The 14,803-nt window shown below is 42.0% G+C and overlaps 2 protein-coding genes across 2 annotated transcripts; one reads left to right on the top strand and one right to left on the bottom strand.

The window, feature by feature from the left end:
• On the top strand, positions 1 to 975 carry MELLADRAFT_105432 (uncharacterized protein; the record flags this gene model as incomplete). The annotated part of the gene is made up of 2 exons (XM_007408728.1): positions 1 to 77; positions 309 to 975. The coding sequence occupies 2 exons, from the start codon at positions 1 to 3 to the stop codon at positions 973 to 975; spliced, it is 744 nt and encodes a 247-aa protein (XP_007408790.1).
• Positions 976 to 4,058: 3,083 nt separating this feature from the next.
• MELLADRAFT_105431 (uncharacterized protein) lies at positions 4,059 to 4,468 on the bottom strand (the record flags this gene model as incomplete). The annotated part of the gene is made up of 2 exons (XM_007408637.1): positions 4,059 to 4,106; positions 4,190 to 4,468. 2 exons carry the CDS (start codon positions 4,466 to 4,468, stop codon positions 4,059 to 4,061), a joined length of 327 nt encoding a protein of 108 aa, XP_007408699.1.
• Between the last annotated feature and the right edge of the window lie 10,335 nt (positions 4,469 to 14,803).

The following is a 14,803-nucleotide window of genomic DNA, read 5'->3' as shown; positions in this document are numbered from 1 at the left end:
ATGTCAGATGACAATCTAATGGACACCTTTTCGTTCACGCCGATCTGTCTGCGTGTGGCTCTTTCACTCGGGAATACGTGAGCTCTTTCTAAATGACAAAGAATATCATCATACAAGCTAACTAGTTTGATTGGAAACTTGCTCAGGATTGGTGTGATACCTTGCAGAAAGGATGATCAATGTGTCCTAGCAGAACAGGATTGAGAGATAAAGGCTGGCTTTCCTGAGTGCAAATGCTCAAACTGCGACCCAGAAGGCTCTTGTATGCTATTTGGCAATCTACCTAGAATGACAAAATCAAATTACAGACAGGCCATGGACGATGTATTCAGTGTAGAAGAATTTTTGAATCCACTTGAACTCAAGGAGGAATTTCAGAAGATGAATATTGCCAAAGAGAATAGTAAGAAGAAGTCCTCTAAGAAACGAAATAGCCCTTTGGACCCAGCTTTGGAGGAACTTGCGGATGAATTAGTTTATGTATTTGAACTGCATTATAGAGAAATATTTGGGGATGACGGCTACTGTGAAAGCACCGATTATTTTGATCTTGATCGCGCAAAAGATATTGTTAGTCATCTGGAAGACATGACATCGGAAAAGGAAATTAAGGTTGTGATGGGAGGTGACATGCTGAAAGGAGGTGTGAAAGTTGTTTTTGATTACATGGAAGAGTGGAAAGGTCGTGATACAGGTCTTAATTATGCGCACAAAAGAGCAAAGGTGATAGAACAACAGAAAAAAAGTGAAGAGAAGCGTGCTGAAAAGGTTTTAACACAGCCCGATCAGAATTGCGCAAGAAAGCCTCAAGTACCTAAACAAAAAAGAAAAAGACGGACAAAAGCACACGTAAAGGCTGATGACAAACATGCAAAACTCCAAGCTGAATATGACAAGAGATGCATTCACTGGCTTTTGGTGGAAAAAGTACCCATCAATGAAATAGATGCCAAAGAGTTAGCTTATCAAAAGTAAGTGCTACTCCTCGCCTATCCATCTCACAAACTCTTCATCAAGATCACCAAACTCATCTTGCTCTTGGGAATCCTCATCCTGTTGTTCTTCACTGTTTTTTTGGCGGTAGTTTGAAGAAAGTGGCCAGTGGAAGCGCTCCAGTTGATGGTGATCAAGATCATCCCGCAGTTTCTGTCAACCAGAGAGGTTTTGCAGAGCAAAACCTCCAAGATTGACAAAGTAAATAAAATACATATTTAATTGAAAAATATATTACAACTCTATCACTCGAGTTTCAAGAGTGTAAAAAAATAATACCCCGATTTACCATCTCTAAAACCAAGGGTATAATTTAATTGACCCTTGGTAAGAGAAGAATAAAAATAACGAGATAAACATGCAACACTAACCTGGGACAGGGTCTGAAGAACGAAAGACCCTGACCAGGCTAAAAGACAACAAGATAAAGCCATGTCGTTGCTAAAACTACAGAAAAACCCTGACCAGACCAATGTCGAAAGAGGAGGGTTTTATTCGTGACATCATATTACGTTTATCAAGTTTAGTATATAAAGAACTAAGTTTTCTCACCAAAGAAAGAAGAATCATCCTTTATCACTTTTACAATTTTACAAAACCCTTTTTTAGTTTTATAAACAAAGAACTTTTAAACAAACCTTTTTCCCTTTCGATTTTTGATACTCATAGCTAGAAATCTTTAACTACAGACTTCCTATCTACTTTTATCTTTTATCGAAACGAAACTTCCTCTTCCATCTTTTCACTTTTCATAACTTCCGATTTAGAAAGCATTAGAGATCGTTTGGCTCAGCCCATCCGACTAAAGACTTTCACTCGGAGTAAAAACCTTTTTGATTTTCCGACAATCAACAAGCACTGAAGTGCCACCTGAAGTGTAGATAGCTATCGTAGCTATTACTTTGGAAGACGCTCGAGATATTCAGCATCTCGTCCAGTACCTGGCAGCGGCAATCATTCCGCACCAAAGGCATCTGTAGTCACCAGCTACAGTTTATCTCAACTTACTAAGAAATCAAAAAACCAGTTTTAAGATAACCATTTGAAAGAAATCTTTGAAACCTACATTTAGTAAGTCTTAGTCAAGCTAGTTTACCACACTCGTAAACCTCAGGCTGACAGTTTCTTAATTCCTAAAAGTTGAACATCCGTGATTGCACCACTGGAAATGACTGATTTAGGGCGATGTTGATTGATTGATTCACTTCTTGCCATATTCAAGAAGCGTATGACTGAAGCTGGTGTTGATTGATTCTTGTGGGATTGTCGCACAAGGTTGCGGCCAGCTTTTCTTTTCATGTTTTCAACTAAGTATGCAAGCTGAGCATGTATGTATATTTAGTTAGTGGTTGTGGTCATAGTTAACAATTTGTTTTGATTCAATTGTTGTAAAAAAGAAACAAGACCTACCAGCCCAACTGTGAGAGAGAAGGATTCCTTCAATCGCTGGATGTCTGTTCCAGGTCCCTAGTGAAATTAGCATATTGATCAGTCTAAGAGTTCAAAAACACCATTAAAATTACAAATGATCCACTCACTGCATGATTGTAGAAGTACTTCAACCAAAAGTTCTTTACCTCAAGGTAGAAATATTTTGCTACAAAGTGACCTTCTCGACCTGTTGGAGATATCAAAAGTGAATGGAGTATCAGGTGTGACACCGGTTTGGGAAGTACAACATTAAAAAGCCGAATCAATCGGGGTAGGTATCTCGAATAGTGTGTCAGTCCCTTTAATCCCTGAGTCATTATACTCCACTGCTGCCAAATGATCATCAGTCTTCCAATGTCACCATCGGACATGGCTCTGTTGGCTTCAACAACAGTTGCAAAGTCGCGAATTTGAAGGAGTAATTGAATTCGTTTTTGGTCCTCATTTTGACGTCCCTTGCGAAGGGCGCTGCCGGAGAAGTAAGTTACAAATACCTTGTTGACTGTTGTCTCAAATTCTTCAACAGTGAGTTCAATTGGGTTCTCAACTGTAGCTACAGGGAGAGCAAGAATATCGCTTCATCACAAATTCAAGATCAGTTATAGAGTGGAGTTAAACTGAAAATGTTCTGCCAAGACTTACAAGATGCAAAAGGTGATGGTAGCTTCATGAACTCGTTCAATTGTGCAGATCATCGAGGTAAAATGTTTCTTGGAATTTGGTTTTTCTTTATCCCCGCCAAGCTCAACTAATGTCTGCCAAACACCTTGATTGTTCTTATCATCTTTATTTCCCCAGTGATGCAATAAAATAGCTTGCGCAATGTTCCATAGCGTGTGCCCAGCACCAGGAATCATAATAAGATGAGCAAGACTCTCATCTTTAAATTTTGCAGGTGTGTGTTGTCGTTCCAATCCTGAGAAGTTCAAACAGGTTCCAAGATCACCTTCAATAATCTGTAGTCTATCAGAGGACTTGTCTGGTGATAGTCCAGTTTGTATGATTAACTCGTCGTAAAGCGAAGAAATACCATCACTTCCGTTGTCCGATGAATCCATGAGTCTGAGCATATCAATATCGGGCTTTTCAGCCTTTATCTGGTCAATTGCTGGTAGGTTTGAGACTGGAATATTCTTGTACTTATCAGGTGTTTTCATATAGCGTAACAGGTTCTGAGCAATCTGATTTTTCAAAGTTAAGACCCATCTCTTCTGCTGGTCGTTATCCGGAATCAAGTTGCCCGAGTCAATCAATTCTTCACAGTCTTTTTTGAGGAGACTCTGGAAATAAGGGATTGTACATTTCTCAGGATCCAGACCTTTCAATACTTCCGGTTTTAAAAAGTGTACATAACCCCAAGTCCCATGGAAGGTCTTGCTAGTCGCATCGATTTTTCAACTATGTACCCTTTCCATCATATCAAGATTATCAATACACAACAAAAACCCAAAAGTTCCCGCAGCCTCGATCTTTGTTTTTATTGATTCAGTTTTACTTTTTGCTAGGGCCACAAGACCACGCAGAGCGGTTTTTCGACATGCACTTAGGCCAATGTAGTAGAGATATTGGTTGACGCGTTCTGAAACCCCGCTGGCAAGGAATGCAATTGTATTTTCGACCTGTAGTCCGTTGTTTCAACGTTGACAGCCATAGGAAATCATCTGAATGGTTGTCAGAGCAATCTACAAAGGGCCCACACCCAAAACAGTCTCTTTGGTCAGTTCCAGGTAAAACATATCAAGAAGTTTATGATCAAGAGGCATACTCTTTTCCATCTCTCCTTTGCATTCTTAAACCTGTCCTTTGACTTATGGTAAACATAATTTTGATCTGATCCTGCGGGCTCATCATCAGATTCTGAGTCAGATTCTGAGCTTTCTGAACCAGCCCCGCTAGTGTTTCTTTCAGCCTGTAAATTTTGATGAGCTCTCAAGGATTTATATGCGGATTCTAGTTTGAAAGTAATTAATTCATGTAAGAATCCCATTCCTTCAACTACTTCAGTTTCTCGTTTTAACTCTGAATCATGAGTGAAGAATTCCATGTTGATTTTGTTTGCGTTGATGTAAAGACTCTGTGAGGGTGGAGACTGTGATGCAACGATCACTTTTGCCTGCCGATATTCAAACAAATATGGTGTCAGTATCACGTTGGAGAGCAAGAATGCGGTAACACACCTTTTTCAGCACCCATTCCCTCCATAGCTCTTGACAATCGGGTTTTTGATTCACTAACGTGTCAATCTCATCTAATACACATTTGGTTGTCTTCCAACCCTTCTTTGCCAAGCCCCACTGCTTTTTACGATTTACAATGGATTCGTTTTTTGAACAAAGGTAATCTAGAATGAACGTCTTCGTGTCTGTCTTCTGATCATTTATATATTGACATATCTTTTCAATTCTTCCGACAGGTTGTTTGGATGTTGATGGCTTATGAGCTCCTACAGATGGCTCCAAGGCAAGGTTGTTGGGATCACCTCCGTCCATTAAATCTTCCAATAAGATTTCTAAGACTGATGACAAGGAAGTATCACAGTATTGATTGATAGAGAGTTCAAGGTGGATAGATCACCACCGGATGGGATAGTACAGAGGAAGATTTAACTCAAAAGAACCAGTGTATGTATAATCATCTGTAGTCGCAGCAAGTTCAGCAATCAAAATTTGGAGTTCCAAAATAAGAGCTCCTTTACACTTTTCAGCTCTGAAACCGTTAAGAAGAATCTGAATAGACAAAAAGATTGGAAAGACAAAGATCTACAGATATCTCAGGTTGATTCAAATGTTTGGATTGTGTAAAACGGTGGAATTGGGGGTTGGAGTTATGTAAGGTCTCAATAAGAGAGAACCTTCACTGGGGTATGTGGGACAGCTCGAAAGCGCAATTCACCAAAATGACGTCTCTATATTTCCAAACAGCTGGCTCCGAGTAGGAGAGTCTCCTTCTAATCAGCTACTACACTAACACCAAACACACAAGATAAGATATAAAAGAGAACTGAATGATGTGCTTACCTGGCTCCGAGTAGGAGAGTCTCCTTAAGGAGAAGATTCACTCGAGAGCCAGGGCAACTAAGATGACTACACTCTTGATGTCTAAACCCATATCCCATAACTACAGTACTAAGCTCTACCTGTAAGGTATATCCTTACACCCTCCCCCTCTAAAAAGAAATAAAGAATACTAGATAATTCAGAAAAGAAAGAAAAAAAAGAAAATATTCCACCTCAATTGTACTCCTAAGTGATTTCTTGACTTGATATATGAGAAAAAGAAAAAAAATTGGCATGACTCGCCCTTAAAAAGTTGGCATGACTCGCCCCTGAAAGAAATTAAAAAGTAAAAAGACTAATTGAAAAAAAGCAAAAAGGAAAACTAAGTAAAAAAAAGAAAACTAAGGAACTGAATGAGAACCCTGAATGTGTCGTATGTTGAGGTCGTGAATCGTGCCTGTCCCTGTTGTTAAGAAGCGGACCAGAGATGTGCTCACAACGTGGCCGTGGAATTGCTTTTACAACGTGTAGAAGGGTAGCGGCGGTGCATACTAGGAGAGGAACTTACTTTTGGACCTCAGTCCCCAACGTTAAACCCTCTTCCCTCCTGTATGGCTTCAATTTCGAAATGTGAAAAGTTGGGTAAGTCTTGTCATCTTCGTTCAGGTGCAACTCGTAGTTCCGCCCATCATTTTTGACCGCTTTGATTTCATAAGGACCATCAAAACGAGCTCTCAGCTTAGCTACCGTACGACCTTTCCCCCCTACTATGTGTTGACGATCTTCACTGTCTACTAACACCCAATCTCCCACTTGCAATCTGTCACTGCCCTTCCTGCGTTTATTATACTGCAACGCCTGCTCCACCCTGCTTGCCCACAATCTATCTCGCCAACTAGCCCAATCTGCACGCCGTTTTTCAATCCATCTATGAGCGTCGCTCTCCCGAATTTGGGAAGCTAATTGATTCGGAAAGAGGCGAGGTTGTCGCCCAAAGACAAACTGAAATGGGCTGATCCCTGTTGCTGCGTTCACCGATGAATTAATGGCATACTCAACCGAAGATAAGGACTCTAGCCACTTTGTGTGACGCGATGACGCTAAGTGCCTTAAGATCTGACCCAAGGTTTTATTCGACCTCTCGCTTCGACCGTCCGTTTGAGGATGATATGATGTTGATAGTTTCACCTTGATTTGTAACCGTTCATTTAAATGCTGCCAGAAGCGTGACACCCAAATCTTGTCACGGTCACCGATCATCGACGATGGTGCGCCAAAGATTGCAAGCCACGAAGTAAATACTCGTCGCGCGGTCTTCTCAGCATTGTCCTTCTGAGAAACGGGGATTAGTCGAACAAAACCCGACAAGCGACAAGTACACGATACACCACGAACCCTCTTTTCGTTGAAAAACCGGTGCCAGGGGGTTTTGAATTTGACCCGCTGACAACCCGATGGTCCTCTCGCAAATTGTTGGACTGTGATCCGTTTTCTGCGCGGTAGATTGGCTACCGGTTGTTTGACCAGTGTCCAAGCAGTTGCAAAACCGCTATTCAAAACACCACATAAAATACCATGAGCACCACCTCCAAGCTTCCTGTGGTTGATCAATTATCGGATGCCTAACTCTTCTTCACCGGTTGAAGAATCAAGAGACTTTAAAGACTTTGAACCAAAATGAAAATTAAATCGAACACTTAATTCAAAAATTCTATCAACTTATTTTAAAACTATCTTAACCTTTAGTGACCACGAACATTTAATTCATTCTCATCATCATCATCATCATCATCACCATCACCATCCAATCTATCTCATCAAAATATAACCACCAAGTCCATTGAATCCTACAAATCAACCTTCTAGTCATCATCATCAACAATTCAATCCAGATTTACTTCATGATCTCATCATTCCCCTTACCTCATCCTCACACTTACATCCCAATCACATGATACTGACCTGACTTCTCTGTTATCTCCCAAAAGAGATGCTTAGGTGGATTTTGCTTTTTATCAAATTTGGATGACTCTTACTTAAACTTGAACAACATCGCGATTCACCTGAACCTCATTTACTATCTTCATCAGGTAAAGAGAAAAGTAGGAATGCTGAAGATTCTTTCTCATCAAATAGCTCATCCGAATAGCTCATCCGAATGTCAATCAACTATCAACACTTCCCTTCTTGTCCCACCTACCTCTCTTAGATCGTCATCGTTTAACAGCTCTTGTCCTTCAATTTGTTTTTAAAATCGTATCGGCTTGGTTGTTCTCCTGGTGCTTCCTTCAGGCGCGAATGGTACGGTAAACAAATCAGATCTGAGTAATAAAAACTAGCCCAATTCAAGCTGATAATGATTGGAAAGAAGATCTTGTCTTACCCGATTCCGATTTAGTCACTCGAGATCGATCAAAACTTTGAAGACCAAAGCTAGTTTTGCCAATGCAATCAGTCAAGAAGTTGATGATACCTACCACCAAAAGCTAGTATCCGAACAGATCCACTTGTCCTCAACCAATCTATCAATCATTTAGAAACTTGTGCGTTTTTCATTTTCAATCAGGCCTCAATCAATCAACTTCTGAACTCCCTTGTAGAGCTCAGTCAGGTCCAACACCTTTTATCTAAATATAGGCCTGATTTGGGTCGGGTTCAGGATGATTTTGCAGGTGATCAACTACTTGAATGAGACCCATGGAACAGAACAGTGCAATGCATGTGCATGAAGACTAGTTCTTATGTATTGATTTATAGTATGGCATATGGATCAGTTTTGGCTTTGTTTCCATCTTTCATTTCCTCTCATTTTCTCTCTTATCAATGTATGTTTCATGTCTGTAATATATTTTTTTCCTTGTCTTTGTTATCCTTAGTTTTGAGCTGTTTGTTTCAATCATTTTCATCTCTTATTTTCTATCTTATCAAGGTTTCATTTTTGTATTCTTAATCTTTGACAGTCCAGTAAATGGGTTGTTCTGAATGTAATAATTAACTTGGATTGAATCCTCTGTTTGTTTTGTGCTTTTATGAGCAAGTGAGTATGAATTGAGACATTGAATTGAGTTGATAAAAAGCCTATTGTCTCTTTCTTAGCAAGCATGGTTGGAGGCTTCAACCAGTTTGGAACTAGTGATAAATGGTGTAGTGACCAGTTTTAAAAAACCCGTTTACAACACGGTAAGACGGCCACGTGTTATCAACGGTGGTCACCACTAACAAGTAAACCGGTCCCCAACCGGGGGTCACCACCCGATGGGGCCTGGTTACAGGGGGTTCGTGGTGTAGAATCATATCGTATCCATTCACTTTAGGGAACGGACCAACAAAATCTAAACTGATGTGTTCTAAGGGTGCGTGTGGTACCTCGGTCGCTTGCAACCTTCCTGATATGAGCGTGGTTCTGGCTTTATTACGCTGGCAACTATCGCATGTTGAGACAAAATCCTTCACGTCTTTGAACATTCCCGGCCAAAAAAACTCCCGACGTAGCTGTTCAGCCGTTTTCAACAACCCCATATGTCCTAAACTGTCGTGAACACGTGAAATGATTTCCGTGCGCAGGCTTTTAACTTCCGGAACTACGAGACGGCCGTCGAGATACATCAAGTCTCCCACTTTCATGCTATCATCACGCAGAGGTAACGTTCGGGAAAGTTTCGAACAGAATGGGTCAATCTTATATCCCGTGACTATGGCTTTCTCAGTTGCTTCATCCAATTCAGCTTTAATTTCCACAGCTGCCGCACCTTCCCGTCGTGAAAGAGCGTCCGCAACCGAATTGCTTTCACCCTTTAGGTATCGGAAGTCGAGATCAAAATCAGCAAGAGTCTCGAGCCACCTTGCCTGCCGACGACTAAGATTACGCTGCTTCAGTAAATGGACCAAACTATGGTGGTCAGACATTACATTTACTTTGAGACCAAGTAACAGTAACTTCCATTTTTGTAAGGCATTGATAACCGCTAACAATTCCTGCTCATGAACAGGATAGTTTCGTTCCGCTGGTGACATCGTGCGGCTCTCATAAGCGATTGGTGAGGACGTTTCCCACTCCTTCCCTTGGAACAGCGCAGCGCCGAGGCCATAACCACTAGCATCCGAGAACAACCAAACCGGATCATTGGAATCATAGTCAATTTTTTTCAATACCGGCAGGGTTGTAATTAAACGTTTAATGTTCTCAAAAGCTGTGTCTTCTGCTACTCCCCACCGAAAGTCCGTAGGTTTCTTCTTCGAACTTGTCAGAGGCGCCAGAGTTGCCACATATTGACCTAATCCGTCCACAAACTTCTTCAACCATTACACGGTTCCTAAAAACGAGTTAAGGGTTTTTGCTGATCTTGGGGTTTTCCATGAAGTTAATTTGTCTACTTGTTTTGGATCCGCTCGAATACCCTCTTCACTAATTTCATGACCTAAAAATGATATTTTCCGTCTAAACAGTTTGCTTTTCTTTGCTGAACAATATAGATTAGCTTCCTGTAATTTTTTCAAGACCTCTCTCAAATGCAATTCATGCTCTTCCACTGAATTTGAGAAAATTACTATATCATCAATATAAACAACACAAATCTTGCCAATTAAATCTCCCAATGCCTCCTCACAACGTGCTTGATGTGTTGCTGGACCATTGCATAATCCCATAGGCATTACAACCCACTCAAACATTCCCCACGGAGTTTTCACCGCTGTCAAAGGTATGTCTTCTTTTCTCATACGTGTTTGAAAAAAACTGTTGATTTGGTCCACTACAGAAAACACCTTTCCTGTTGCTACCAAGCGTACTGCTTCATCAGGGTTAGGTAATGGTGACCTATCCTTAACCGTCACTTTGTTCAACTCCCGATAGTCACAAACCCAACGTGGATCTGCTTCTGGATCTTTCTTAGGAATGATCAAGGATGGTGAGCCATATTGACTACTTGATCTGCGAATACGTCCCGCTTTCAAGTGCTGATCAATTAGCCTGCGCCATGCATCCCTATGTTTCAAAGGATATCCATATTGCTTTCCATTGATGACAGCATTTGGATCCGTTAACACTATTCTGTGACAGACTTTCAAGGATTTGTCTTGTTCAGTGGGAGGGAAAAAATCATCCTCCCCTTCCGCCACAGCGGGCAATTCAGCAGGAAATAAATTCTTAAATTCTTCAAACATAGCTTCTTCTTTTTCAGATAAACCCCGCGCACACTCTATCTTGCTCAGATTTTCTACTACACATGCTACCAATGCTTCCTTTGGAGGCTCACTAACCAGGTCCTTCAAGACATCTTTTGATTCTTTGCAATCCGATACTTTGAAATTACGATCATACAGCAGCAACCCACTCTTATTATGCACGATACAACGGCGATGAACAGAAATGTCAACTTTATGTAATTTTAAAAACGGTGTACCACAAATCATATCATAATCGCCGTTAAGCTTTGCAATTTTGAAAAAATTCGCGCCAAATCGTATGGATGGTGTCTTGGAATCCAAATTAGCAAAGGTAAAATGAGTAAGTTGCTTTACCGGCCCTTCAGAGTGAAGAGCGAGACCCACAGTTACGGGTTTAACCAGAGGTTGTTGCGGTAATCGGGCTCTTTTCACAAGATGTTCGTCCATCAGATTCGTTTCGCAAGCTGAATCAAACAAGACACGAATGGGAAGACCGTTACAAACAAGGTTAACAATGATCGATGGTTCCCTATGCATAGGTGTGCACCTCTCCTGTCTTTCCTCCTCCACACAAGCCACTAAGACCCTATCTGCCTCTGCATAGCGTTCCAATTCAGCATTTGTGATTTCAGGCAATTCGGTCAAGGCGGCGATACATGTTGGAGCTGAGTTAACACTCGCTGGGCGGCCTGCCGGTCTTTGTAGCGCTGATCCCGGTGCAGTACGAGGTTCGTTACGAGGTGGTCGAGGTCCAGCGTTGAACTGATCCGGCGGTGGGACACTGACAAATGCATTGGAGAAGTCGTTACAGGTTGGGTTATTGCATTTCTTCTTGCAAGTCATACACAAGCCTAGATGTTTCATCCATTGCTTGTATCTCCATGCATTTTCAGCTCGTTCTTCGGGACTTTTGATAGATGATCTGAATGTATTACTAGGACCAGTTGGTGGAGGGACCGAAGGTTGATTGTTTGTGAACGGATTCGAAGATGAACCACGAGACCGTCCTTCCTTAACTTGTCCCCCATCCACAAGTACTCGCCATGTTGCTTTAGCTCGAGACACAAAAGTTATCATGTTAAATTTTTCATCCAAGAGTAGTCGATCTTTTCGAACTGTGCTGTCGAAAATCGACGGTAATCCCCAACAAATGTACTGAGCTAACTCCTTCTGAGTGATGCGAGAGAATCGATGAATTGTTCGATGTAGTCCTTGAGCTCGTTCGATGAAAGAGTCAAATGATTCCATTGGTTTCATTTGTAGTTTCCTGAGCTGCTGCTCGATATCTGCCACCCAATCCTCTGGCAACGTGCCCAGCGCCAATAAGTCCATCACTTCCTCCCAAGGCTTTCCTTCCAACTCCGACTTAGCCGATTGATACCAGGCCGAAGCTTGAGGATCGATCAATAATGACCCTAGAAGTTTCAACTTTTCTTTGTCGCTATTCAAGTCTTTCACGGCGAAATACTGCTCTGTCAACCATTGCCAATGAAACAACTCGGCTGGTTTCCCATAAGGTCCTTTGTATTTAGGAACTTCCGCTAGTCGTATTTTACTTGCGGTCACTGTCGAACTGGAGTCATCACTACGACTGTCTGATGCGTCGACCGATTCTTCCCGTGGAGGAACCGTGGCCGAAGGTGGAGGTGGTAGCGCCGGGGATCTTGGCGACAAGATTGGTAATGAAACAGGAGGAGCTTCCGGGGCGACCCAACGAACTGCTGGTGTTGACTGGGTCCATGGATAGGTCCAGTGCACCGCGGTTTGAGGAATTGGCAGAGTTTGACCGCCCGATTCTGAGTTGTAAGCCGGCAGCGGTGGCAACGTAGCAAAAGTGGGACGAGACGCGAAATTGATTGCTGGAGGTGATTCAATTTCGCTGCTTCCAGTACTTTGAGGATTCACGACTGGCGAAGGCGAAACCGGAGCATTCTCCATATACTGAGCAAAAGGGTTGTTTGATCTAGATGACTGCAAGCTGTTCCCTTCCACGCCTATTGCTTTAGACCGATGTTCCCGAGCCAGATCGTTTACCAAACTTTCCAAGACTTCTATCCGTTGACAGCGACATTCTAGGATTTTGTTTTGCTCAGATGCTTCACGAAGTTGATTTTTTAGTGACTCGATTTGATCTTCTTCGGGAACGTTTGATATTGGCATCTTGCCTTTGCCCGCTGACGACGAGGGATCCGCCATCACGTACACTTCACGTGCCTGGGGTGTGTGAATGAAAGCCCCCGGTGGCCTCGGCGTAGCTTGAATGTCGTAAGGTTTTCGAGGTGTTCCTCGTAACAGTCGATGGAAAAAACTTTGGACAATCTCCTTATCACTTAACTTTGACAGATCAGCGTAATGAGTCGGCGAGTGAGCAGCTGGAATTGATGGTTTCCGGTCAGTAGTTGACTGAATAGGTAGACTAGCAGCGAGTTCCCGGTATTCGGAACCCGGGGTTTCTGGAACTTCCTCTCTCCAGTTATAACGTGGAGGGGTTGGCGTCGGCGGACTGGTTTCATGCAGATCAGATTGTACAGTTGCTCGACGGCGCCGAAGAATAGCTTCAGGGTTATCAGAAAAATTTTCCGGCAGATTTCGACGATCTAACATCCGAGACAGAACAGATTCAAATAATCGAGGGACAGCAACGACAGAAATAGCAGCACGGTTTTTCTGGACTCAATCGAAGTGGTTATACAGCAAGAGTTCGGAAATTTTCAAGGTTGAGACGAATAGAATTGAAAGATAGTTTAGGTTTTGGTGAAAAAAGTGTAAGGTCTCAATAAGAGAGAACCTTCACTGGGGTATGTGGGACAGCTCGAAAGCGCAAATCACCAAAATGACGTCTCTATATTTCCAAACAGCTGGCTCCGAGTAGGAGAGTCTCCTTCTAATCAGCTACTACACTAACACCAAACACACAAGATAAGATATAAAAGAGAACTGAATGATGTGCTTACCTGGCTCCAAGTAGGAGAGTCTCCTTAAGGAGAAGATTCACTCGAGAGCCAGGGCAACTAAGATGACTACACTCTTGATGTCTAAACCCATATCCCATAACTACAGTACTAAGCTCTACCTGTAAGGTATATCCTTACAAGTTAGTCCCTGCCAAACTAAAAAGGGTATCACACGACAATTTGTGTATAAGGCGCAAGCCCCCCCTCCGCAGGCTCCGGAGGTCTGGGGGGGCTTGTGTCAAGCTAGAATTGTGCCGGGGTTTATACATAGCAAGCAATGACCGAGGCACGAGGGACTTACTCCTTATCCTGAACTTTTGGCGTGGTTCCTTGAGATTTTTAGTAGGGGAAATTTAGGATTGCCTTTTGCCCCAACTTCCCATAATCTACTGTTCATAAAAAAATGGGTATGAAGAAGCGCCTGCTTCTTCTTCATCTTTCTGTCTGTTCAATTTTTTGTTTACATTTTTTGTTATTTTTTTTCTCAACACTGAAAAGTTGGTGTTCCTGAATTTGGAGGAGGAACTGCGGATGGTGTATGTACAGTGGGTGATCAAAAAGCTACAGTTTTTTTTAAAAAAAAAATCAATCAATCAAATTTCCAAATTCACACCTCTCCTTGTTGACCATCACCTCTCATATTCTCACCATGAAGCCGCTTACATCTGAAGTCAAAAACCAAATCATTGGAATGAATCGTCTTAAAGCAAGAAACGTGGATATTGCTCAAGAATGTGGTCTATCAGCCAGCACAGTTCAAACTGTAGTTTCAAAGCTCAAGCTATCTGGCTCTGTTGAACGGAAGAAACCATCAGGACGCCCTAGAATTTTGACTAGTCGTGATCATCAACATCTGATCCGAGATATCAAACGGTCACAAAGATCAACTACTGATCAGCTTACCAAAAAATCAACTACTAAAGTGGGCAAGTGCACCATTTGACGTTCGTTGAGAAACCTCGGATATAACTCTCAAGTGGCTGCGGTCAAGCCATACTTAAATGCTCAACATATTTGTGACCGTCTTGAGTTTGCAAAGCGCCATAAAGATTGGACAGTTGAAGATTGGAGATCAGTAATTTGGACAGATGAATCAACGTTTGAGGTGGGAAAATCATACGGCAGTGTGCATGTCCAACAAAAATCTAAAAAAAAGTATCAATCCGCCTGTTTAGTTGCTTCTCACAAATCAGGTCATTCAAGTGTGATGGTATGGGGTGGATTCTATGCTGGAACTAAGCTTGATCTAGTCACTACAAAAAA

Source organism: Melampsora larici-populina (genome assembly GCF_000204055.1).
Source record: "Melampsora larici-populina 98AG31 unplaced genomic scaffold MELLAscaffold_13, whole genome shotgun sequence".
NCBI lineage: Eukaryota > Fungi > Basidiomycota > Pucciniomycetes > Pucciniales > Melampsoraceae > Melampsora > Melampsora laricis-populina.
The sequence above is the reverse complement of the archived record's forward strand: the minus strand, read 5'-3'. Positions and strand labels throughout refer to the sequence as shown.